Source organism: Littorina saxatilis, linkage group LG2 (assembly GCF_037325665.1).
Source record: "Littorina saxatilis isolate snail1 linkage group LG2, US_GU_Lsax_2.0, whole genome shotgun sequence".
Taxonomy (NCBI): Eukaryota; Metazoa; Mollusca; class Gastropoda; order Littorinimorpha; family Littorinidae; genus Littorina; species Littorina saxatilis.
This window is the reverse complement of record NC_090246.1, coordinates 101,860,578-101,883,889: the sequence shown is the minus strand read 5'-3', so window position 1 is coordinate 101,883,889 and position 23,312 is coordinate 101,860,578. Positions and strand designations below refer to the sequence as shown.

General features: G+C 41.2%; 1 protein-coding gene across 3 annotated transcripts in view; it reads right to left on the bottom strand.

Moving 5' to 3' along the window:
- Nucleotides 1-102: 102 nt before the first annotated feature.
- The window catches only part of LOC138960370 (uncharacterized), a 52,601-nt gene continuing 29,391 nt past the window's right edge, over nt 103-23,312 (bottom strand). For all 3 annotated transcript variants that reach the window (XM_070332265.1, XM_070332263.1, XM_070332264.1), the window contains exons 4-12: nt 19,288-19,460; nt 17,715-17,774; nt 17,049-17,178; nt 15,893-16,011; nt 13,257-13,316; nt 11,626-11,705; nt 9,851-10,312; nt 8,809-9,039; nt 103-4,947 (exon numbers count right to left, since the gene is read on the bottom strand). In XM_070332265.1, the coding sequence (XP_070188366.1) occupies nt 4,264-4,947; nt 8,809-9,039; nt 9,851-10,312; nt 11,626-11,705; nt 13,257-13,316; nt 15,893-16,011; nt 17,049-17,178; nt 17,715-17,774; nt 19,288-19,460 (1,999 nt within the window). In that variant the 3' untranslated portion in view covers nt 103-4,263. The remainder of the gene's footprint in view (nt 4,948-8,808; nt 9,040-9,850; nt 10,313-11,625; nt 11,706-13,256; nt 13,317-15,892; nt 16,012-17,048; nt 17,179-17,714; nt 17,775-19,287; nt 19,461-23,312) is intronic.

Genomic DNA, 23,312 nt, shown 5'->3' with positions numbered 1-23,312 from the left:
GGAATAAAAATATATATACATGGACCTGTAAATAAACTGTTGAGTAGTTTTAACTGTTGGAATCGCTGTGCACACACACACACACACACACACAGAAACCAGTTACAAGTTCAGCAATATTTATTGACAATCACTGAATCAGCACTCATTTATTACAGTGCACCTTTCTTTCTTTATTTGATGTTTAACGTCATTTTCAACCACGAAGGCATAGACCATTTATCCTGGACCGCCAACTAGCTCTCTCTCCGCTCTTTCTATTACGAGGTAGCGGCCTCTCGCATTTAGGAACCTACGCTTACATGGCCTTTCAGAAATCAGGGGGATGTCATATCCGGTGTCAATTGTAAACATGGACGAAGTTGCCGAGGTAAGTTCTGAAAATGCTAAACTCAGCTAAAGTGCATAATTATGGAACATGTTTTTCGATGAGTTTTGTCAAGTTTAGTTTGGAGTTTTGGAAAATCCAGTTCATTGTCACCTCCCATTGTTACAAATAACTGGAGCGTGCTTTCTTTTCACTGTCTTCGAATCGCTGGCCTTTCAAACCGGACGCTAAGCGCCCCTGAAAGTCGAGTGTCGTAACCTTGAAGGGTCACATGACGATTTGGCGGTCCAGGCTATTTGGTCTATGACGAAGGTTATATCGCGACGGGAAAAGGGGCGAGATGGGATAGAGCCACTTGTCAATTGTTTCTTGTTCACAAAAGCACTAATCAAAAAATTGCTCCAGGGGCTTGCAACGTAGTACAATATATGACCTTACTGGGAGAATGCAAGTTTCCAGTACAAAGGACTTAACATTTCTTACATACTGCTTGACTAAAATCTTTACAAACATTGACTATATTCTATACAAGAAACACTTAACAAGGGTAAAAAGAGAAACAGAATCCGTTAGTCGCCTCTTACAACATACTGGGGAGCATCGGGTAAATTCTTCCCCTTAACCCACGGGGGGGAATTACAGTGCACCAAGTAAAATGATCACCATACGTACATCTGCAACAAGTCGCGTAAGGCGAAAATACATTTAGTCAAGCTGTCGAACTCACAGAATGAAACTGAACGCACTGCAATTTTTCAGCAAGACCGTATACTCGTAGCATTGTCAGTCCACCGCTCGTGGCAAAGGCAGTGAAATTGACAAGAGCGGGGTAGTAGTTGCGCCGAGAAGGATAGCACGCTTTTCTGTACCTCTCTTCGTTTTAACTTTCTGAGCGTGTTTTTAATCCAAACATATCATATCTATATGTTTTTGGAATCAGGAACCGACCAGGAATAAGATGAAAGTGTTTTTAAATTGATTTCGAAAATTTAATTTTGATCATAATTTTTATATTTTTAATTTTCAGAGCTTGTTTTTAATCCAAACATAACATATTTATATGTTTTTGGAATAAAAAAATGATGAAGAATAAGATGAACGTAAATTTGGATCGTTTTATAATTTTTTTTAATTTTTTTACAATTTTCAGATTTTTAATGACCTAAGTCATTAATTAATTTTTAAGCCACCAAGCTGAAATGCAATACCAAGTCCGGCCTTCGTCGAAGATTGCTTGGCCAAAATTTCAATCAATTTGATTGAAAAATGAGGGTGTGACAGTGCCGCCTTAACTTTTACAAAAAGCCGGATATGACGTCATCTTTCTTTCTTTATTTATTTGGTGTTTAACGTCGTTTTACACCACGAAGGTTATATCGCGACGGGGAAAGGGGGGGAGGAGATGGGATAGAGCCACTTGTTAATTGTTTCTTGTTCACAAAAGCACTAATCAAAAAATTGCTCCAGGGGCTTGCAACGTAGTACAATATATGACCTTACTGGGAGAATGCAAGTTTCCAGTACAAGGGACTTAACATTTCTTACATACTGCTTGACTAAAATCTTTACAAACATTGACTATATTCTATACAAGAAACACTTAACAAGGGTAAAAGGAGAAACAGAATCCGTTAGTCGCCTCTTACGACATGCTGAGGAGCATCGGGTAAATTCTTCCCCTTAACCCGCAGGGGGGTATGACGTCATCAAAGACATTTATCGAAAAAATTGTCTGGGGATATCATTCCCAGGAACTCTCATGTAAAATTTCTTAAAGATCGGTCCAGTAGTTTAATTGCTCTACGCACACACACGCACAGACAGACACACACATACACCACGACCCTCGTCTCGATTCCCCCTCTATGTTAAAACATTTAGTCAAAACTTGACTAAATGTAAAAATAATGATAATGGACAATCCTGAGATTGTGAAAACAATTACATGTAACATTTAAAACTTGATTAAAAAGGCGTGCTCAGAGGCACACGCACAAAGGTACACACACACAGGTACACACACAGGTATACACACAAAGGTACACACACACAGGTACACACACACAGGTATACACACACAGAGCGTTGACTCCTTGCTATCAAGATGTTCTTTTGTCAATGATTGAATGCTCCAATAATTCACTTATCTTGATTATTGATCCTTTATCTTCGAACATGAGCAGTCTTTACCTCTTTTGGAAACATCTTTTTGATCGTTTCAGTAAACATAATGCAATCATACCTACCACGAACACTAGTGTATACCAACTCTACATGAACACTACCAACTCGACGTACATGAATACTAGTACTAATCACTACCAACTCTACATGAACAATACCAACTCTACGTACATGAATACTAGTACTACAGTAGAATCCGCTTAATAAGTCCACGTTTAATAAAGCCACCCGCTTTTTAAGGCCAATTTCTGGCTGCACGGATTTTCACCTATGTTTTATGCTTAAAAAAACCCCGCTTTATAAGGCCACCAACCCGCTTAATAAAGCCACTTTTGGGCTCGCGTTAGATGTGAAAAGCAGTAACAGTGAGTCTGTAATCGCTGTCTGATCACTCACAGCTAATCCATGAATGGTTTTCAACCTGAGACGTTTTGGCCAGCTTCTTGTGAGTTTGAAATCACGTTAATCACGTTAAGTGCAAGTCAGTGGTCGTAAACAACTTCAAACATGCGAGTGAATGTTCATGATCGGCGCATTTCTGTCACTGCCAACAATTCTTGGATAGAAAGGGGTTTAGTTTGAAATCCGGACACAAGCAACCATGGCCACCAAACGCAAGAGGACAGACATGACAACTGTGGAAAAGATGACAATCCTAGAGAAGTTTAGAGCGCTGCCGTCAGGGAAGGTGCTGTAACTCTGGGAGTCTCCCGTGAGATGCTGACAAATTTGTTGAAAAATGAAGGGAATTTGCGTGAGACTGCATCTGGTCCTGTACCTGAAAGAAAACGTCAGCGACTTGGGAAAGATGTGGAAATAGAGAAGGCACTACAGCAGTGGTTTCATCTCATGAGTTCGAAGAATGTGCCAATGAACGGTCCCATCCTGTGTCAGAAGGCAGAGGAGATTGCCAAAAAAACTGGGACATGATGATTTCCATGCAAGCAATGGGTGGTTTTCAAGGTGGAAGAAAAGAATTGGTCTGCGTTTTACAAAACTCCAGGGTGAAGCTGCTGGTGCAGACTTTGACGCTGCCAAGCAGTGGAAGGACGAAAAACTGCAGGAATTGTTGGAGACTTACCCAGCCTCTTCGATATTTAATGCAGACGAAACCGGCATTTATTTTCGTGCTCTTCCAGACAGCACCTACGTGTACTTAGATAAGCATCAGAAACAGAGAGGCTACAAGACTGCAAAGGACAGTGCTTTTTCGCTTTATTTGCTCTGTTTGCCTGAGATCCTTTTAATAAGTCCACCCGCTTAATAAAGCCACTTTTGTCCTGCACGGAGGTGGCCTTATTAAGCGGATTCTACTGTAGTAGTAATCACTACTTACTCTACATCAACACTAGTAGTCTTCTTCTTCTTCGTACATGGGCTGAAACTCCCACGGTTTTTATGTGTATGATCGCATTTACCCCGCCATTTAGGCAGACATACGCTGCTTTCGGGGGGATGTATGCTTAGTATTTTCGTGTTTCTATAAAGTACAACCCACTGAACTCTGACATAGATTACAAGATCTTTTCTGTGTGCACTTAGTCTTGTGCTTGCGTGTACACACGAAGGGGGACACTAGCTGGTCTGCACATAAGTTGACCTGGGAGATCAAAAAAATCTCCACCATTAACCCACCAGGCGCGGCCGGGACTCAAAACCCACCATCGTCCGCTTGGGAAGCCGGTGTTTTATCCACTAGGCCATCGTGCCCGTCGAACACTAGTAGTAATAGTCCCTCCATGCAGCTCTAGCTAGTAGTAATAGTCCCTCCATGCAGCTCTAGCTAGCTCAAGATCATGAACTTCTCTTGCAGCTACAGCTCTCTCATAATCATAGGCTTCTCTTGCGGCTACAGCTCTCTCATAATCATAGGCTTCTCTTGCGGCTACAGCTCTCTCATAATCATAGGCTTCTCTTGCAGCTCTAGCTCTCTCATAATCATAGTCTTCTCTTGCTGCGTAGTATTCTTCTTCCCGTGCTGTGTCTCTGGCATGATGATCTCTGCCAAAGGGAGCAGGTCTCTGAGCCTCTGAAGATTCTAGAGGAACATCACTGTGCCAACAGTCATCCTTAGGTCGGTTGGGTCTGTGGTCAGTCCGGAGAGCACTGTTGGCAGGCTTATTACGATTCCAGTGAAATCGATCTGAACTGTCTCCACTGCGGTTATGCTGCTGCCAATCACTGCTTGCTGGGGTTTGCCGCTCCTGCTGTGTCTGCTGAACGTGGAGTTTTGTTTTTTCCTTACTCCGAGTACCAGAACTTGTTTGAAGACTGTCAGAGGCACCTGCTTTGTGGGTGGAGTGACATGGGTTTGTGTTTTGTGGCTGAATCCCCTGAATATCCATCCCTGAATGCTGCGATTCAGAGTACGGAGCCGTTTGCTGCTGTCGTGGCATTTTTCCATCAGGTTTGGTCATGCTGTCGCTGATAGGTTCCTGTGCAAAGATAAAGCACTGAGGTCACTTCATCATGCACATGCAAATGGTATTTGAAGTTGGACTTGGAGAGAGAGAGAGAGAGAGAGAGAGAGAGAGAGAGAGAGAGAGAGAGAGAGAGAGACAGAGACAGACAGAGACACAGACAGACAGACAGACAGAGCAGGTGAAAGAGAAGACCACAAGAGTTGAGTTGGTTGGAAAAGTAAAGGGGGTAGGGAGGTAGGGGAGGTAGGGGAGGGGAGACCATGACACACATTACAGCATTAATCTAATGTTGCTTTTTATTTGTTTGTCTTTTTAGTTCTGATCTTTTGACAAACCAATGAATAAGAAAAGCAAATGCTGTATACGACTCTTTCGTCATGTCCATGAGAGACCGGCACGGTTGGCCTAGTGGTAAGGCATCCGCCCCGTGATCGGGAGGTCGTGGGTTCGAACCCCGGCCGGGTCATACCTAAGACTTTAAAATTGGCAATCTAGTGGCTGCTCCGCCTGGCGTCTGGCATCATGGGGTTAGTGCTAGGACTGGTTGGTCCGGTGTCAGAATAATGTTACTGGGTGAGACATGAAGCCTGTGCTGCGACTTCTGTCTTGTGTGTGGCGCACATTATATGTCAAAGCAGCACCGCCCTGATATGGCCCTTCGTGGTCGGCTGGGCGTTAAGCAAACAAACAAACAAATGTCCATGAGAGTTTCGTAAGTCTTAAAAGGAGGATTCCACTAACACCCCCCCCCCCACCCCCCCCCCCCAAAAAAAAAGAAGCTGTTCCAGCTTCATAAAAATAATTCTCAAGAGAACTTTCATGTCCAATAGATTGAAACAAACTTGATCCTTATGTGATCTGTATCAATCCATTCAACACTAAGAATATTTCACACATTTTTTATTAGTGAACGACGAAGAAGAAGAAGACACATTTTTTATGATGCATAAATTGAAGTGATTTAGGTCAGATCTCGTTCAGAAGGTGCTTTTCAGTCTACAGGTTTTTGTTTTACTACGCTCAGAAACAAAATTGTTTATTTTCTTGATTTTTTCCCTTATTCCTTTACTTCATTCTTTGATCTGTTTTGTGATATATTTCTTGCCAGCACCTCTTTTTGTTGTTGAGATTTTTCATGAAACTGCTTAAATTCACAAGCTTATATTCCGATTGTGCTTTTTGAAATAAAAAGCACATTTTTTAATCATATTTTGAGTGCCTTTTGTGACTCCTGAAAATAAATTTGTTCAATCTCTTTTAAGCCCAACTTTCAGCTCTTTATGGGGTTTCTGACTGGACTGCTTCAAACAATGTTCTGCAGATTGGTAAATTTCTTCCTGCTACAGTGGTGCAAAAGAGCAAAGGGCTATGCAAGACTGATTTTCTTTCACTGAATTGCTTCCCTTATTGAACCCTCATTTTTGTATTGTATGTCATAGCTAATGTAACTGCGGTATGTAGTATAATAAACAAAAAATCTAAAAAAAAAAAAATTCTTTTTTTCTCACATATTCAAACCAATTACCTCCTTCCCCCCACCATCACTAGCCTAATATACTCAACATCCACCAAATTATTTTTTGAAAAAAAGATTTTTGTTTGTTAATAAGAATCATAATAATTACTCATTTTCTTTCCCAAATTGAATTTTAAGGCAATGAGCGGCAGTAAAATTAAACTTGGAGAATACATCCATGGAATAACTTAGTTTTCTGGGTAGTTATTGACGAGACTTATACAGATAAAGGAACAAAATTAAATACTAATGGACACAGACTGCCGTTGCTATGGAAACAGCCGCCATATTGGATTTCTAGGAAACGATTACAGCCACATCATACATCAGACATGCATAATATTTGGCACAAGGATACACATGACTTGTATCTGCAATCATATAGAACGATATTTTGACTAAAGACTACAGTTGAATTTAAATTTATTTTTGTAATAAGGATTCATGAATTTCTAACTGCATATTCATTAATCTTTATTTCAAAAATTAATTTAAATTCAACTGTAGTTTTTTGTCAAAATATTGTTCTATATGATTGTAGATAAAAGTCTTGTGTATCTTTGTGCCAAATATTAAGCATTTCTGATGTATGATGTAGCCTGTAAAACCATTTCCTAGAAATCCAATATGGCGCTGTGTATGCCAGTTTCCATAGTGGCGACAATCTATGTCATTTAGTTTTCGCAATTTTTTCATTTCTTTATATAAGTCACTTCAATAACTACCCAGAAAACTAAGTTACTCCATGTATTTTTCATGTTTCATTTGGTCATTCTAGTGCCGCTCATTGCCTTAACCCTTTCGCTGCCAATCAAAACTTCCTGACTGCCAGGGAATATTGGAGTTCGGGGTGTAATAATTCACAAAAAATTCTAGCTCCAAACTGGCAGTAGGTAGGAAAGTAAAACCTATGTTATTTTTAAAGGAAATTCAACCAAGAATCTGTTTTTAGTATCTAATCATGGAAATAATGCACAAGTGCAGGACGGGTATACCCGTCCTAAGGCAGTCAAGGGGTTAAAGGCGCAGAGAAAATTTGTATACTCAAACACTTGAGTGACCTCATTGCTGACACTATGACATCATGTTTTGTTTTGCTTAACGCCCAGCCAACCACAAAGGGCGGTGCTGCTTTGACATATAAAGTGCGCCACACACAAGACAGAAGTCGCAGCACAGGCTTCATGTCTCACCCAGTCACATTATTCTGACACCGGACCAACCAGTCCTAGCACTAAATCCCATAATGCCAGACGCCATATGACATCATAACATGATGTCATCACCAAGGGTCTATAGCCAAGACTGTGACCAAATCAAAGAATGACATAGCTTAATGAGGGCAAGACTTATATCCTTGATAGCTCAGTGGACATGTTCAGGGGTGAAAATCTTTTCCAACAAACATTTTCATGCTGGGACTCTAAAATTTGATGAAGACAAGTCTGCTGATTACCAACACCTGAGGCTTTTGCCCCCCAAATAACTTAGAAAACCTCAATGTAAAGCTTTTACAAACATGATCCCGCTGCGACCCCAAAATGTGACGAGGGTCAACCAAACTAGGATCAGGTCAGTAAATTATCAAACCCTTCAAGTGTTCAAAGTTTCAAAGCTCTAGATTCGAAAACACCTGAGATAACGTCAATGTTTAATTATTATGAATCGAACATGACCCCCTGTGACACCAAAACTTGACGAGGGTCAATCAAACTTACGTCAAGTCGGCAGATTATCAAACCCTAGAAGTATGCATAGTATCAAAGCTCTAGCTTCAAACACATCCGAGATAACCTCAACGTTAAGTTTTTATGAAACGAACATGACCCGGCTGTGACCCCAAACTGGGGTCACTTCGTGAGATCATCAAACCCTAAAAGTGTGCAAAGTTTCAGAGATTTAGCTTGAAAAACACCCATCAACGTTAATTTGTTTTGTCCATGGACAGAGGGAGGGACGGACGGCCAGCATGCCGTCCATACAGACGGAGACATATGGATCCTAATACTCACCAATTACTCAGGTGAGTCAAAAATTGATGCCGGGCTGTGTAGGGGGATATAAAAGGTGTGTTCAGGGTAAAAGGGGTTGGAGCAGGTTGGGGGTAGGACTAGATAAGATAAGATAAGATAAGATAACTTTTATGTCCATTTTCATTTTACATAAACATGGAAATTTGTCTTCTGGCACCACATCGCATTTCTTATAACACAAACACACGATCACACAGCATAATAGAACACAAGTCCGTCGAACGTTGAAGAAGAAGAAAAGAAGAAGAAAAGTACACTGCAAGGAGGGGGAGGACTGAAGAAGACTGAAGAGGAAGAGAAAACAGAGCCCCCTGCAACACTTGCCTGTAGCTGGGTGGCGCCGCTAGGTACTGCTGTAGCTGTGGAGACATTGTCTTTAACATTCTCACTGCTGCTGTTGGCTTTTTCTTGTTCTTCCTGGGCTTTTCTTTTTTTGGCATAGAACTCTTCAGCCCGTATTTTATCTCTTTTTATCTTGTAAGCAGACCTGATGCGACTGACACCAGGAGGGCGAGGGCCGGATTTAGGAGTATGGACCCTTGCTGCCGTCTTTTTCTGGAAAACACACACACACTCAATTGCAGACTGATAAAGCAAATAAATGGTGAGCTCCTGCAAATAAAATTTCACATTTGATGGTTAACTCATGAAAGCAATGCTTAAGCAAAAACGTAATGACACTTCATGTTCTTTGTGGACCGATTGTGCACATGAAAAAAGAAACACTGCGACCTAGCAGTAAAATGCTCCCTTTATTGTCTCTAACTATGGCTTCCATTAGTTTTATCAAATGCTTCTGAAGCTCACGCTGGAGATCTATTTTTAGCTAGAGATATGGAGTCTCCTCCCATATAAGGAAGTTTTACATCACTTCCGGTAGTCAAGGGTAAACAAGGGAACCCCTTCTTCTCGGACTTGGTCCGTTTTGTTTGAAACTTCAGTTTTGGGTTTTCTTTTGTCCACAATCAACAAAATTAAGCTGACAAATTAACAAGACTTGTGTCAAGGGCGAAAACATGTGCTTTTATATAATACAAATGTAGATGCAGCTGTCAAAACCTTTTATTTACACTTGGCCAAAAGATAGCTGCGAACTGATTTTTATTTGAGTGACATTGCACCAAAATCTAGATTGCAAACATAAAATTTATATGAAAAGGCATTCTAGAAAAACACCCACTTTATTTGTTCATTCTTAAGCTCGTATTTTTCCTGATCCGCAATTTTTGACCAATATTTTAAAATCCACTGAGACTCGGTGTGTAACATATTGTTCCAAACTGCACAGCTGTTGACAGGAACAAATGCGTTCAATCCATGGGGAAATGGCAGTGCAAAACGATTTATATTACCAGCAGTTACTTACACTTCCGTTTGCAGCAGCTGACATACTCATCCTAGGAGCCCTAGGATGTCTGCTTTCAGCGGCTGACATGCTCATCAACCGGAATTCGTCTGGAAATGGTGGTGCAGGTGGGATGTAACTGTCTCTGCTCTCAACCTCTGACATGCTCGTCAACCGGAAATCATCTGAAAAGTATGGTACAGGAGGGAAGTTGCCAGCAGCCCTAGGATGTCTGCTTTCAGCGGCTGACATGCTCATCAACCGGAATTCGTCTGGAAATGGCGGTACAGGGGGGATGTTGCTAGCAGCCTCCAAGTGTCTCCTGTCATTAGTTGACATGCTGTTGAAGCTGGGTTCGTCAGGAAACAGCGGAGCCGGTGGGAGTAGTGACAACCTCTTTTGATCATTCTTCAGCCTTCGTGCGATGTCTCTCTTAACGTCCGATGGGCTCTTGCGCTTCAATCGTGTTTTTTGCCCTGTATTCTGGACAAAAGAAATTATTGCTTGAGCTGCGAAGAAGCAAGAAGGCAGCATGACAGGGAGACAGCATGTGCATGCAGACAATTACTTTTCCTCTGCTTCTCAGTGAGAGATGTAGACAGTAGAACAGCGACAACGCAAATTGTTCCAACTGATGAGCAGTGAATGAACAGATTTTGATAATTTCATCTTCATCAACATTTTTTTTATACATGTAAAATATCAGAACATTTATAAGAATAGCAGGAAAGGAACAGAAAAAACAGACACATTCTCTTTACAAATCTCATGGGCCAGTATCAGTCTGATAAAAACAAGAACAAGTCGCGTAAGGCGAAAATACAACATTTAGTCAAGCTCAGTTGAACTCACAGAATGAAACTGAACGCAAAGCATTTTTTCCGCAAGACCGTACACTCGTAGCATCGTCTGTCCACCGCTCGTGACAAAGGCAGTGAAATTAACAATACAGAAAAGCACGGTAGCGGTTGCGGTGAGGAGGATAGCCCGCTTTTCTATATCTCTATTCTTTTTAACTCTCTGAACGTGTTTTTAATCCAAACATATCATATCTATATGTTTTTGGAATCAGGAACGGACAAGGAATAAGATGAAATTGTTTTTAAATTGATTTCGGAAATTTAATTTTAATCATAATTTTTATATTTTTAATTTTCAGAGCTTGTTTTTAATCCGAATATAACATAATTATATGTTTTTGGAATCAGAAAATGATGAAGAGTACGATAAACATAATTTTGGATGTTTTATACAAAAATAATTTTAATTACAATTTTCAGATTTTTAATGACCAAAGTCATTAATTAAATTTTAAGCCTCCAAGCAGAAATGCAATACCAAAGTCCGGCCTTCGTCGAAGATTGCTTGGCCACAATTTCAATCAATTTTATTGAAAAATGAGGGCGTGACAGTGAGACATTTATCGAAAAAATGAAAAAAACGTCCGGGGATATCATACCCAGGAACTCTCATGACAAATTTCATACAGATCGGTCCAGTAGTTTACTCTGAATCGCTCAAAACTTGACTTAATGTAAAAAGGAAGATTTGCTGGCAGGACAATGGACAATTCTCAGAAATAACTCCGTCAGGTTTGTATGAGTTGTGAAAAAATACCCTTGCTTTTCACCTGACAAATAACTTCACACATGCTCCTGTCCACATGTTTCCGACACACCCCTTGTTAGTGATTGGCCCCTCCAATGTTTGTCCGAGTATCAAACCAAGAGCATTCACTCTTTCACAACCCATACAAACATGACAGTTATTTGTTGAATTCGTCTATTACAACCAACCTTGATGAAGGGCAGCTGTGCCGGATTCTGAGATGACGCAGTGTTTGCAACTGACTGGGCAAGACTATTGCTGGCTGGGCCTGAAATAAGAAGCCAATGGTAACACTTGCAAATCAGCAAAGCTTCATCAAAGTTAGCACTAAAACATCTTATATTACAGAAAATGCACACATGCAGAGAAACACACATACAAATATTTTAGCCAGGCTAACCTCCGTTTCCTCATTTACCACAAAACAGAAATACAGAGAGCGAGAGCGAGAGAGAGAAAGAGAGAGAGAGACCATTGGATCAGAAAAGAATCTAAAACCCATCACAGTCCTCTCCTTAGAACGACAATACAGTAAAACCTGCATCTAGCGGACCCTTATTTCGGCGGACACCTTAGCATAACGGACAATTCAAGTGAGGACCGATGTATTTTACACTCAAAAACACCTTAAAAGAGCGAACACCTCAAAGGCGCGGACGCGGACACCCTTTTTTGGTCCCGATTGGGTTCGTTACTTGTCAACAACGGACAAACCCTTGAAACAGACAGCTTTTAGCAGACGCTGGTCCGCCATCTTGGTTCTGCAAATACAATCTCGCTGGCGATGTGAACGCGCAAGAAGCTTATTTTGTAAGCCATTGACAGCACTTGAAAGAAGTTGATTTTTGTATGGTGCACGCTCATTGGTCGATGCCGTGAACTCACAAACAAAAACACGGGTTTTTACTTTCTGTACTGTGATGCATCTTCGTCTCATCCTTCGTCTTCGTCTCATCATGCCAAAACGAAAAAAATTGACTTTACAAGAGAGAGTCGATGTCATAAATAAATTGGACAAGGGGCTGTCCGTTCGAAAAGTTGCTGATGAGCTGAATTGCGGAAAAACTCAAATTTCCAACATAAAAGCTGATCGAACACAAATTCTCAGTCAGTGGGAATCCGGTGCCAGATCGACGGCAACATGTGTTAAGAGAAGAAAAACAACCTATGATGAGTTGAACGAAGAACTCTTCGAGTGGTTTTCAACAGCTCGATCAAAGAATCTTCCCGTGAATGGCCCATTGCTTCAGGTCGTAAGAAACCGATTGCACCTCTCTCTCTCTCTCTATCGCTTGCTCGCTCGTTCTCTCTCTCTCTCTGACTTTTTCCGCAAACCCCAGTGATAAACTTACTGATTGTGGTTTTGTACATACATGTTGCAGACTATCCTTGAACTTTTTCTCTTTGTCACTTTCTGCATGACTAATGCACAGTTTGGAATTTTTATTAAGAATTGTTTTTCTGAACATCAAGTTTTGGTTTTCATTTTTATTACATGTAATGAAAGAAAATGAAAGAACTAAACATGCATAGACACTCTATTTACATTTATATATAAACATGCACACATACATACAATAAAACTACATGTACCACTAACAAATAATCATGTAATTCATTTGGCTGTTGGTGTTTTTTCCCCAAAATAAATGTTAGCGCATTCATATTCATAAGAAAGGACACCTTGCTACAAAGGACAGTGGCAAGGCTCCCCAAGAGCGTCCTTTGCTCGCAGGTTTTACTGTACAACCATTTAGTGTTTGATCACAGTTCACTGGCTGTGTCTCATCCACACTTGTGTCTGAGCGTGTCTGCTCACCTGTGTCCAACAGAGGTGCTGTTGTCGCTTCTGCCTCATTCGCTATCAGCTCATCAGCTTCTGACACACACAAAGAGAATAAAACACTGAATGTTAGCCAGTCAATATTAAAATTGTGGATGATACGATTATTGAAACAGACTTTAAGCCAGAGATGAGCAAACGTATTATGTTATTCTTCTTCTTCTTCAGCGTTCCAAACATTCTGGTGACGTGTGAGCTTGTTTGCCCATTTATGTTATTCAATTTCATTACAGTGGTCCCTCCAATGTAAAACTAGCCTCGGGTGATAAGATATATCTGTCACTAACAGGGTGGGAAGATATCTGTCACTAACAGGAAGGGAAGATATCTGTCACTAACAGGGTGGGAAGATATCTGTCACTAACAGGGTGGGAAGATATCTGTCACTAACAGGGTGGGAAGATATCTGTCACTAACAGGGTGATAAGATATATCTGTCACTAACAGGGTGGGAAGATATCTGTCACTAACAGGGTGGGAAGATATCTGTCACTAACAGGGTGGGAAGATATCTGTCACTAACAGGGTGGGAAGATATCTGTCACTAACAGGGTGGGAAGATATCTGTCACTAACAGGGTGGGAAGATATCTGTCACCAACGGACTACTTATAGGGGCGGGGATATAGCTCAGTTGGTAGCGCGCTGGATTTGTATTCAGTTGGCCAGTTGGCCGCTGTCAGCGTGAGTTCGATCCCAGGTTCGGCGGAAATTTATTTCACAGAGTCAACTTTGTGTGCAGACTCTCTTCGGTGTCCGAACCTCCCCCCGTGTACACTACATTGGGTGTGCACGTTAAAGATCCCACGATTGACAAAAGGGTCTCACAGTTAATAATTGTCTACCTATACCCGTGTGACTTGGAATAATAGGCCGTGAAAGGTAAATATGCGCCGAAATGGCTGCAATCTACTGGCCGTATAAAATTTCATCTCACACGGCATCACTGCAGAGCGCCTAGAACTGTACCCACAATATGCGCGATATAAGACTCATTGATTGATTATATTGTTCAGACGTACCCCTTAGGAGAAACACCTTTAAAGTAACATTCCTTCTTGTGAAAACAGTTCAGCTCACCACCTCAGATCGGTCAATGATATGGGATAAGACCATCACTCCACTTGGTCATTTGATATGGGATAAGACCATCCCTCAACTTGGTCATTTACCAAATATAAACAGCATGGGTGCCCAGTGGAATTTTGTTTATGAAATAATTTTATAAATTTATGCAACTACTGGCTTTTTAAGAAATTGATTCATCAAAAAAATGCTGACTATGCACAGACAACAACCAGGCTGTTCACTTTGGGTATGCCACCAAGTGGAGGGATGGTCTTATCCCATGTAACAGCCTGGCTGTTCACTTTGGGTATGCCACCAAGTGGAGGGATGGTCTTATCCCATGTAACAGCCTGGCTGTTCACTTTGGGTATGCCACCAAGTGGAGGGATGGTCTTATCCCATGTAACAGCCTGGCTGTTCACTTTGGGTATGCCACCAAGTGGAGGGATGGTCTTATCCCATGTAACAGCCTGGCCAGATCTCAGACGGTAAGTCAGTCAGTTTTGACAAGGAGTGTGCCTTGACATAAATTGCCTTGTCCCTCTGTAGCAAAGGGACACTTTTTGCTGGCCCCAAGACTATCCTCTCAGGGCAGGTAGCACTGTATTTAAGAGTAAACAAGAAGGGCAAAGCCCATACGACTCACATGCTTTACACATTTTTCCTACCAAAATACATGTGACCTTGACCCAAGGTCAAGGTCATCCAAGGTCATGCAACACAAAGCTGTTAATTCAAGACATAGGAAGTACAATGGTGCTTATTGGCTCTTTCTACCATGAGATATGGTCACTTTTAGTGGTTCACTACCTTATTTTGGTCACATTTCATAAGGGTCAAAGTGACCTTGACCTTGATCATATGTGACCAAATGTGTCTCATGATGAAAGCATAACATGTGCCCCACATAATTTTTAAGTTAGAAACAGTTATCTTCCATAGTTCAGGGTCAAGGTCACTTCAAAATATGTATACAATCCAACTTTGAAGAGCTCCTGTGACCTTGACCTTGAAGCAAGGTAAACCAAACTGGTATCAAAAGATGGGGCTTACTTTGCCCTATATATCATATATAGGTGAGCTATTCAATCTCAAAAACTTCAGAGAAAATGGGAAAAATGGGAAAAATAGCTGTTTTTTAGGCAACATTTATGGCCCCTGCGACCTTGACCTTGAAGCAAGGTCAAGATGCTATGTATGTTTTTTGGGGCCTTGTCATCATACACCATCTTGCCAAATTTGGTACTGATAGACTGAATAGTGTCCAAGAAATATCCAACGTTAAAGTTTTCCGGACGGACGGACGGACGTCCGGACGTCCGGACGGACGGACGGACGACTCGGGTGAGTACATAGACTCACTTTTGCTTCGCATGTGAGTCAAAAAGAACAAGACAGATAAAAGAGAGAACGGGAAAGTCCAATAAAGAACCATTCACTGATTCAGACAATGCAATACCCAGTGAAAGCAACACGTTGATAAAAAGCCTGACACAGGCCCTGACAGACATGAAAGGAGAAGGAGGGAGAGAGAAAAGGTCCTACCCTTCTTTGACACTTCTGAAGTTCCCATGTGAATGGTTTTTTCATCAATGTGAAACTCAGCGATGCTGGCAAGAAGATGAACAGCGGTCTTTGTGCTCCTTGTCAACAGGATTGCCGAGCTGCAAACACAGACCATTCTGTAATCATTCTACCGAGCTGCAAACACAGACCATTCTGTAATCATTCTACCGAGCTGCAAACACAGACCATTCTGTAATCATTCTACCTGCTCCTTGTCAACAGGATTGCCGAGCTGCAAACACAGACCATTCTGTAATCATTCTACCTGCTCCTTGTTAACAGGATTGCCGAGCTGCAAACACAGACCATTCTGTAATCATTCTACCTGCTCCTTGTTAACAGGATTGCCGAGCTGCAAACACAGACCATTCTGTTATCATTCTACCTGCTCCTTGTTAACAGGATTGCCGAGCTGCAAACACAGACCATTCTGTAATCATTCTACCTGCTCCTTGTTAACAGGATTGCCGAGCTGCAAACAGACACCATTCTGTAATCATTCTACCTGCTCCTTGTTAACAGGATTGCCGAGCTGCAAACACAGACCATTCTGTAATCATTCTACCTGCTCCTTGTTAACAGGATTGCCGAGCTGCAAACAGAGACGATTCTGTAATCATTCTACCCAAATGACAAAAACATACAACATACACACACAAACAGAAAACATGTAATTTATTAGCAGGGAAATCTGCCTACATCTAAAAAAATCCTTCAGTAATATCCTGTCTCTTTTGCAAAAGTGTATCAATCTCAACAAGGTCCACACTTATAAATAATGAGAAGAATGATGCATAGAATTAGAACTGCCTTTGAATGCGGACTGAAGAAATGAGACAAACAGAGCATGTACAATACAGCATGTGGGTCAGACTCAATCATATGGGACTGGCTGTCAAAGCTGTTAACACAAACAAAAAAAGTCTCTCTAAAATGTGTGAATGTCATCAAACTGTCAGAAATGACAATAAATAGGTGTAGATCAGTCTATCAACCAATTTAAAAAATTGCTGTCATTGCATGACCTTCCTGTCCAAAAGGAGTATCTTTTTTTTATCTACATCAACAGACCAACGTCACTTAATAAGTAGGAAAAGCTGCAAGATTTCTTCAACCCACAATATGTTAAACTTACCGCATGTTTCCCGACAACTGTGTGATTGTGCACCGGAGACATGTGGGAAAGAGTATCCGTAAAAAGGCAGCGTCGACAGTTTCGGGCAGGTTGAGCAGGAAAAGGGATCTCTGCTTTCCAGTGGCTGTTTCTGTCATGACAAGACTGTGTGTTATTTAGTGGTTGGTTAACCCTTTACCACCTGAGCACTGTTTCTGTCATGACAAGACTGTGTGTTATTTAGTGGTTGGTTAACCCTTTACCACCTGAGCACTGTTTCTGTCATGACAAGACTGTGTGTTATTTAGTGGTTGGTTAACCCTTTACCACCTGAGCACTGTTTCTGTCATGACAAGACTGTGTGTTATTTAGTGGTTGGTTAATGCAAGCCACAAGGGACTCCACACCACATACATGCTGAAACAAGACGACTATGTGTTTCACATTACTAATTATGCATAAAGAATATGATATAAACCAACAAAACTACTGTGGCTTCAGCATAAGTTAAGCGTATCAACAAGCAAGCATTTCATGTGCGCACACACCCATCCACATACACACACACCAACACAAACACACTGCAGTGAACAATGCAGATAGTGCAATTGGACAGTCTACTTAGCTGGTAAACTGTATTTGCTTTTGCTGCGTTCAGAGGTTAAAACTTGAAATTCATACACTCACCATCACTTTGTTGGTTTCCAAGGTTTTTCTGAAGATGTGCAGTTTTCACCTTGAGTACAGCTGCAAAAGGCAAAAGACAATGTGTCTAACAACTTACTTAACCCCTTGACTGCCTTAACCCCTTGACTGCCTTAACCCCTTGACTGCCTTAACCCCTTGACTGCCTTAACCCCTTGACTGCCTTATGACGGGTATACCCGTCATGTGCCTGTGCAGCCGCAGCGCCTACGTGACGGGTAAACGCGTCACCTCAGTTCAGGAATTTTCCAGAAATGCTACGTCACTGCTGACACACAAATACCAGCCAATGGCTTGGTAGACAAATACCAGCCAATGGCTTGGTAGGATACCTCATTCTCATGAATAAACATAAATGGTGACGCGGTTTTGCGTTTGAAGGCTATTTTCGGCCTTGGTGGCAGGAAAGGGGAGAGAAAGCTCGACTCGTCAAAATGGCTAACGGTGACAGTCGACCGGGCCCTAGTAGGGAAAAACAAAGACGGACTGACGCTACAGGCGGTGCAAATGATTATGGATACTGACAGGGGAAGGGGGAGATCTTCTTTCAGACGATTCGTTGGAAACAGGTAGATGACAGTGATTATGATCCTTTCTTCGAGCAAGCAAAACAGCCACCTGTGTTTGATCCACAGGCACCGGAAGATGCGCCGGACTGATTTTTCAAAAGTTCATATTTTAATATCATTATAAGCTAAACTAATTATTATTTCCATGTTTAGACACTAAAAACAGATTCTTGGTTCAATTTCCTTTGAAAATAACATATGTTTTACTTACCTACCTACTGCCAGTTTGGAGCTAGAATTTTTTGTGAATTATTACACCCCAAACTCCAAAATTCCCTGGCAATCAGGAATGCACATAAGTAAGTTTTGATTGGCAGCGAAAGGGTTAAAGCAACTATTCATGTATGCACTTGCTTAATTTAATAATAGTTACAACAAAATATCATCAGCTAACAGGATCACTCCACTGTAATATTTCCAAACCAAAATGCCAGTTTAAACTAGCAACAGCTAGAATGATATTGATAGTTTTCTTGGCTAACAGAATATGTTGTGGTTATAATAACTGGTTCATAGCATAATTACTCTTCCCTCACACAAAAAAACAACAGAGGCATTTATGCATTACGTTTTTGGCAGCTTGTTCTGCCTTTGTCATCAAAAAGTCAACTCTGGATGCAATTATTCTGATAGTTCTTGATAACATTGTCAGATTTCCCTGAGTGTTTCAGTACCTGATTAGATTGATGAAAGCTGCTGCACTTGTTTTGAAGAGACACACACGCACACACACCTTTAGCAGTGTGCTCCAAAGATTTTTTTTAAGTTACTGACCAGTTATCAGGATCAAAACATGTAAAACTTAAGCACCTTGCAAGTAGTTCAGCAGTTCAGATTGTGACTCAAGATTGACCATGACATTAAATTATGGAGTCTTAGTCTTACTCATATCACAGTAATACTGAAGTTCTTACTTACACTCCCAGGATTTTAAATTGATAGAAAATGGCAAATCATCCCCACAGTTAAAGATCTGAAAAATTTACCTTTGTTCAGCAAAGTTGGGAAGAAGTAAGGCTGGCCATTATCGTCTATTTCTTCACTGTCTGGCTTGCGCTGTTCAACCTCCACAGTCACCTGGGAGTGTTTCAGTTTTGCAGATAAAATTCCCTCCATCAGAGTTGTTGCCTTGTAACGAGTAGTGTGCAGTTCCAATACACTTAGAGACAAACACAAAAGGTAGGAGAGCATTTTAACTCATATATATAGAGAGAGAGAATACTACATGGCTTGCTGTGTCGTACCAGATTTACACGAGTTGTTTTTGGCTCACGAAGTGTAGCCAATGCGTTCGTAACTTTGTCTGTCTGTGCGTGCATGTGTGTGTGCGTGTGTATGTCTTTGGTAGAAACTTTAACATTTCGTCATTTGAAGACGTCACATTAAGGCGTAAGAGGGATAGACGTCACGCGAAGGAATTACTGAAAGTCTCGGTCATTGTTATCTTGAGCGGGCCGAGACTCTCTCTCTCTTTCTTTCAACTTCAGGCCCTTCAAGCGTTATTATTCTGATTTGTTTCGTTTTGGTTTCATTTTTCATTGCTCATTTTTCTTTTTGATTTATCTCCCTTTCCCCCTTCTTTTGTGCTTGGAGGACATCATCTTCTCTGATAAGTCGTTTTGATATTTGTATTGTTGTTTTCATTTTTTTTTAACCTGTTGACGACCATTAGGTCCAAACGTTGTTCATTGTCATTTGTTTGTATATTTCGTTGCGAGTCCAGAATATTAGGTATTACTCTTAGTCGTGTCCCTGTAAGTAGGCTACATGCAGACACATACAGATCTAGATCTAGTGTCTCGCTTTCTTGCACAGTGTCACCTATGCTTACTGTGTGTGTGTGTGTGTCTGAGTGACGGAGTGATTGAGTTTGTGTTACTGTTTGTCTATTTCTTACGTGAGCCTTGAAGGCTTCGCCTCTTGTTTTATTTGAAAAAGCAACTCGTGTAAATCTGGTACGACACAGCAAGCCATGTAATATTCTGTTTATCCTACATACTGTACTTACGTGTATTTTACTGAAAATGTCTTGCAGTCGAGGCAGCTAAATTGAAGACGCTTGTTTTGGAACCTCGATCGCTTCTAAAGCCTCGTGCAATCTATTACGTCAAACAGGCATGGGAACAGGAAATCATCAACAAGTCGCGTAAGGCGAAAATACAATATTTAGTCAAGTAGCTGTCGAACTCACAGAATGAAACTGAACGCAATGCAACGCAGCAAGACCGTATACTCGTGGTCCACCGCTCACGGCATAGGCAGTGAAATTGACAAGAAGAGCGGGGTAGTGGTTACGCTATGCTGCATAGCACGCTTTTCTGTACCTCTCTTCGTTTTAACTTTCTGAGCGTGTTTTTAATCCAAACATATCATATCTATATATTTTTGGAATCAGGAACCGACAAGGAATAAGATGAAAGTGTTTTTAAATTGATTTCGAAAAAAAAAAATTGATAATAATTTTTATATATTTAATTTTTAGAGCTTGTTTTTAATCCGAATATAACATATTTATATGTTTTTGGAATCAGCAAATGATGGAGAATAAGATAAACGTAAATTTGGATCGTTTTATAATTTTTTATTTTTTTTTACAATTTTCAGATTTTTAATGACCAAAGTCATTAATTAATTTTTAAGCCACCAAGCTGAAATGCAATACCGAACCCCGGGCTTCGTCGAAGAGTACTTGACCAAAATTTCAACCAATTTGGTTGAAAAATGAGGGCGTGACAGTGCCGCCTCAACTTTCACGAAAAGCCGGATATGACGTCATCAAAGACATTTATCAAAAAAATGAAAAAAACGTTCCGAGATTTCATACCCAGGAACTCTCATGTCAAATTTCATAAAGATCGGTCCTGTAGTTTAGTCTGAATCGCTCTACACACACACACACACACACGCACGCACACACATACGCACATACACCACGACCCTCGTTTCGATTCCCCCTCGATGTTAAAATATTTAGTCAAAACTTGACTAAATATAAAAAGGAGGAAAATAATGCGGGGCGGGGGGGGGGGGGGGGGGGGGGGGTGGGTGGGTGCGGGGGCTGCTATAGGCCCCTGCCTCCTGAAGCTGATTTTTTGGGGTATTTTCCACACCTAAAACGTGCACCAGGAGACACCATAACTTTTCAAAACAGTGCACTTGAAGCTGCAGTAATTCAGTCTCACCAATGTGTTCAAAATCGTCAACAGAGAGCTCCACTGTGTGTTCGTTTTATAGACTTTGCCTTTAGTCAACCAGATCGAAGTCTTCACTCTCTCCTCAAGCCAACCAATATTCCATTTGTTTTTCACACTTGAGTCAATTTCGGCCGCAAGGGCCTCATCGCTTTTCGTAAATTGTCGCGATGCATGGTGACCAAAATGGCGCGTGGTCTAGAAACTGCACGATCCGTAAAAACAAAGAAAGCGCTCGAAAATCTTTGGTAAATTCCGGAACAAGCATAAAACCACTTGCTTGGCTGTTTCCGACAGCATTCTTATCATCCTCGGGTTCTACTCGGCAAATTTCGTACAAGCAACATTCAGTCCAAATAAGAATACGCCAATTGAGTGAGAATAAACTATCGCCGATGGAAGCTGTTATGCGGATGAAAGCACCGTACCCATCCCCCCCCCCCCCCCAATTTTCTCAACGGATTTACACCGATCTCAGAAATGACCCTAGGTAGGGCTCATCAAAAAGGCGGATTTCCGCCAAACGGCGGAAGATTCTCTTGCCTGGTCAAAGCAAAGAAACGTCACTCTGAAAGTGTGGTGTGACGTGTTACTGTTAGTTCTAAAGATTCATCGAGGGTAATTAGCGAGCGCAATTTTTGTTTCTATAATGACGTTTGTCTCGGTGACTTTGGCATCATAAAGCAGTGGAAAAACAGGTCCCTGCCAGACTTGCTTGACATGACCTCATTTATATACACACGTGTGATTTGAACGATTATTATCTCACGGGTGTCTCTCTCACGTATGTAGGATAAATATGATGAACCCGGACATAGGCTGTGATTTAAATCCCTCACAATAGTTCGGTTTAGACTTTTCTTCAAGTAAATTGTGAATGCCCCTGCTAAGGAGCCTTCTGTGTATTTAGATTCTTTTTGTTTTGCTTGTGTTTTTTAGTCATGCTTTTAGCTTGACTCGCATGCGACTTTCCGTGGTGGTGGCTTCCCCTTTTTGTTCTTTCACTTTTATTATCTTATTTCACTTTTGTCCCTATTTGTTCCCTTTTTGCAGCCACCTCTGTAGGTTCGCGTGCGGGTCTAGCTCGCTCTTTATCCTCTATTTTTCTTTATTAAGTATGAGTGTCCTGGTACGACCTTTGTTTTTGTTTTACTGACGTTAAATTTTGTGACGAACTAATTTATAAACGAGAGTGTGGCCGGCGTTTTTCTGATATTGTTTTCATGTGCCTGTATGGCTCACGCTGGACAGCCTATGGAGTTTTTCCCCGGAGAGCACGGGACGCATGTTTTGCAACAGTAATATTGTAGTAACGCGCAGTATTTTTAGTTCACCTCTGTGGTGGATAGCCTGTATCCGTCGTCACTTACTGGGAAGCCGTTCACGGAACAAGATGTTTTAGGATAGATAGATTTTTTTTCTCTGTTCCGGGGCCCAGTGTTTTCTGCCAGCCTCCAGTTTTGTTTTTAAGTTATTTTGTAGTTCAGGTTCAGTTGCTCGCCTTGAGTCTGTTTTAGATTATTGATGCTGTCAAAGGCGAGTATCCATTTCTGACTATGTTTCTTTTATTTACCGAATTCGTGTAATTTTCGTTTTGAATCTTTGTCTTCTGTCCGTTTCTTTGTCTTCTGTCCGTTTCTGTGTCTTCTGTCCGTTTCTTTGTCTTCTGTCCGTTTCTGTGTCTTCTGTCCGTTTCTGTGTCTTCTGTCCGTTTCTGTGTCTTCTTTCCGTCTCTGTGTCTTCTGTCCGTTTCTTTGTCTTCTTTCCGTCTCTGTGTCTTCTTTCCGTTTCTTTGTCTTCTTTCCGTCTCTGTGTCTTCT